General features: G+C 42.1%; 1 protein-coding gene across 1 annotated transcript in view; it reads left to right on the forward strand.

The window, feature by feature from the left end:
• The first annotated feature begins 18 nt into the window (after positions 1–18).
• LOC127969829 (uncharacterized) overlaps positions 19–2,500 on the forward strand; it is a 5,618-nt gene continuing 3,136 nt past the window's right edge. The window contains exon 1 of the mRNA XM_052571954.1: positions 19–694. Within this exon, the coding sequence (XP_052427914.1) occupies positions 578–694 (117 nt within the window). The 5' untranslated portion in view covers positions 19–577. The remainder of the gene's footprint in view (positions 695–2,500) is intronic.

The raw sequence follows: 2,500 nt of genomic DNA on the forward strand, positions 1-2,500 counted from the left end.
AGTGTGTGTGTGTGTGTGTGTGTGTGAGAGAGAGAGATTCTGTAGAACTAGAACAGCTGGGTTTAACTAGTAGTTTGATTGACTAGTTCTGAGCTGTTGACACTAACCAGACGCAGCATGGTAACAGCAGACGAGTGAGAGCAGCTCTGAGCTCCAGAGACTCTCTCGAGAAGCACAATGTGTTGCGTGACTTCAGGAATCACGGACTGATCCCAGAGGAGAGGAATATTCCAGATTCTCCTTCTCTCTGCTTCCGTGGAAATGCTCTGAATGAGTTTCTTTCGTGACCTTTTTGATGCGCCTTTGAAGTCTGTGTGACAATGTGAGAAATCAGGAAAAGCCATCAGGATGTGAACAGAGAGAGAGAGAGAGAGACTTCTCGTGATCTGTTTTCAGAGCTGAATTTCTGTGTAAAGTCTCTGTTGTTAACCTCAGATCTGCTCGGAGCACATGAAGCACAGATACAGACAACCATAAAAACAGCCACAAAACACTTAACTAACCCATCAGACACTTAACTAACCCATCAGACTAGCAGCAGAGACATATCAGAAATAACATTTACACACACGGTCAGATGCTGACGAGTGCTTGTTGTGTTCAGTCTTTAGCAGGTTTTGCGCTGGTGGTCAGCAGTGATGGGATGGTCTTCTACGCCTCCTCCACCATAGTGGACTACCTGGGCTTCCACCAGGTGAGCATCACTGACCAACACACACACACACACACACGCAGAAACACACACACACACACACACACACACATGCAGAAACACACACACACACACACATGCAGAAACACACACACATGTGTGTGTGTGTTAAAGTGTGTGTGTGTGTTATTAGTGTGTGTGTGTGTGTGTGTTAAAGTGTGTGTGTGTGTTATTAGTGTGTGTGTGTGTGTGTGTGTGTTATTAGTGTGTGTGTGTGTGTGTGTGTGTGTGGTAATGTGTGTGTTTGAGGAGCAGTGTTACAGTAACTCTCTCAGTGCGAGTGTGTGTGTGTGTGTGTGTTAAAGTGTGTGTGTGTGTTATTAGTGTGTGTGTGTGTGCTGTGGTAATGTGTGTGTTTGAGGAGCAGTGTTACAGTAACTCTCTCAGTGCCAGTGTCTCTGTGTCAATTCAATTCAATTCAATTCAAATGAGCTTTATTGGCATGACTGTGAAACAGCACAATGTTGCCAAAGCAATAAACAGTGAACAAGTTATACAGATATATAGATGTACAGATATGTAGATAAAAAAAAAAGAAAAAAAAGAAAGAATAATAATAATAATTATATATATAAAAAAAAAAAAATTAAAAAAAAAATATTCATGTCAATATTGTACATATATAATCACAAAAAAAATTAGTGGATACAGGGTAAATATTTACAGAGAGCATTGCTGAAGAACAGGAGTTTAGTCTTTGTCCCTCATGATGTGACAGGAGGAAACATACTGCGCTGCGAGCTGGACACACTTCTCTTTCTCTCCCAAAATATAACTGAGTTTGTCTATGTCGCTTGCTTGCCTGAATTCAGGCACAATTTGCGCTATTAGGGTAAAGTAGTGGTCTCTAATGTGTTCATATTTAGTGCAGTGTGTGAGGAAGTGCAGCTCGTCCTCTACGAGTCCCTCTGTGCAGTGAGGACACAGTCGGAGCTCTCTCTCTCTCCAGCTGTGTTTGTGTCGGCCCGTCTCCACACACAGACGGTGATCACTCAAACGATACTTCGTCAGGAGCTTTCTCTTACTATAGTCCTTAATTTTGATCAAGTAAGGTGCCAATTGATAGCTAGTCTTTAATCTATAGAAGTATTTTAATTTGTTAATTTGTTCTACTTTGATCTGCCAATCATGGATGTATTCTTCCTGGGTTAGTTTTCCAATTTCTTTAACTTTTGCGTGTCTTAATTGAATGGTTGAGCTGAGTTGGTGTTTTCCCACTAAATGGTGCATGGGGTCACTCTCTGGGTGTCCTGTCCTGTACATAAGAGCGCAGTGATGGTAATCATCTGTCCGTGTGTCTGATAGATGGAACCAGAACTTGGCTGTTCTCTTCTGGATTTCTGCTAGAAGAGGGAATCTGCCCAGTTCTGCCCTGCAGCCGAGACTAGGGGCGTTTCTGTCAAGTCCCAGGATGTTCTTGCAAAACTCCAGGTGGAACATTTCAGTGGGTCTTTTATCCCAAGATGTGTAATTTAATTTAAATTTGGGGCCCCAGATCTCACAACCGTATAGAAGAATTGGTTTGATGATGCTGTCGAAGATTTTTAGCCATAATTTAATAGGTGGGTTGAATTTGAACAAAGATTTCCTAATAGTGTAATAAGCCCTGCGTGCCTTATCAGTCAGATGTTTTATTGCCAGGTCAAATTGACCAGAAGCTGAGATAGTGAGACCCAAATAATTATAACACGTCACATGTGTCAGTAATCCTCTGATGAACAGTGAGTTCAGTCTCAGAAGCAGCAGGTTGTTTTCTTCTTTCAGCAGCGGATCTGAAGCGGTCAGTCA

The sequence above is a fragment of the Carassius gibelio genome, chromosome B13 (genome assembly GCF_023724105.1).
Source record: "Carassius gibelio isolate Cgi1373 ecotype wild population from Czech Republic chromosome B13, carGib1.2-hapl.c, whole genome shotgun sequence".
Lineage (NCBI taxonomy): Eukaryota > Metazoa > Chordata > Actinopteri > Cypriniformes > Cyprinidae > Carassius > Carassius gibelio.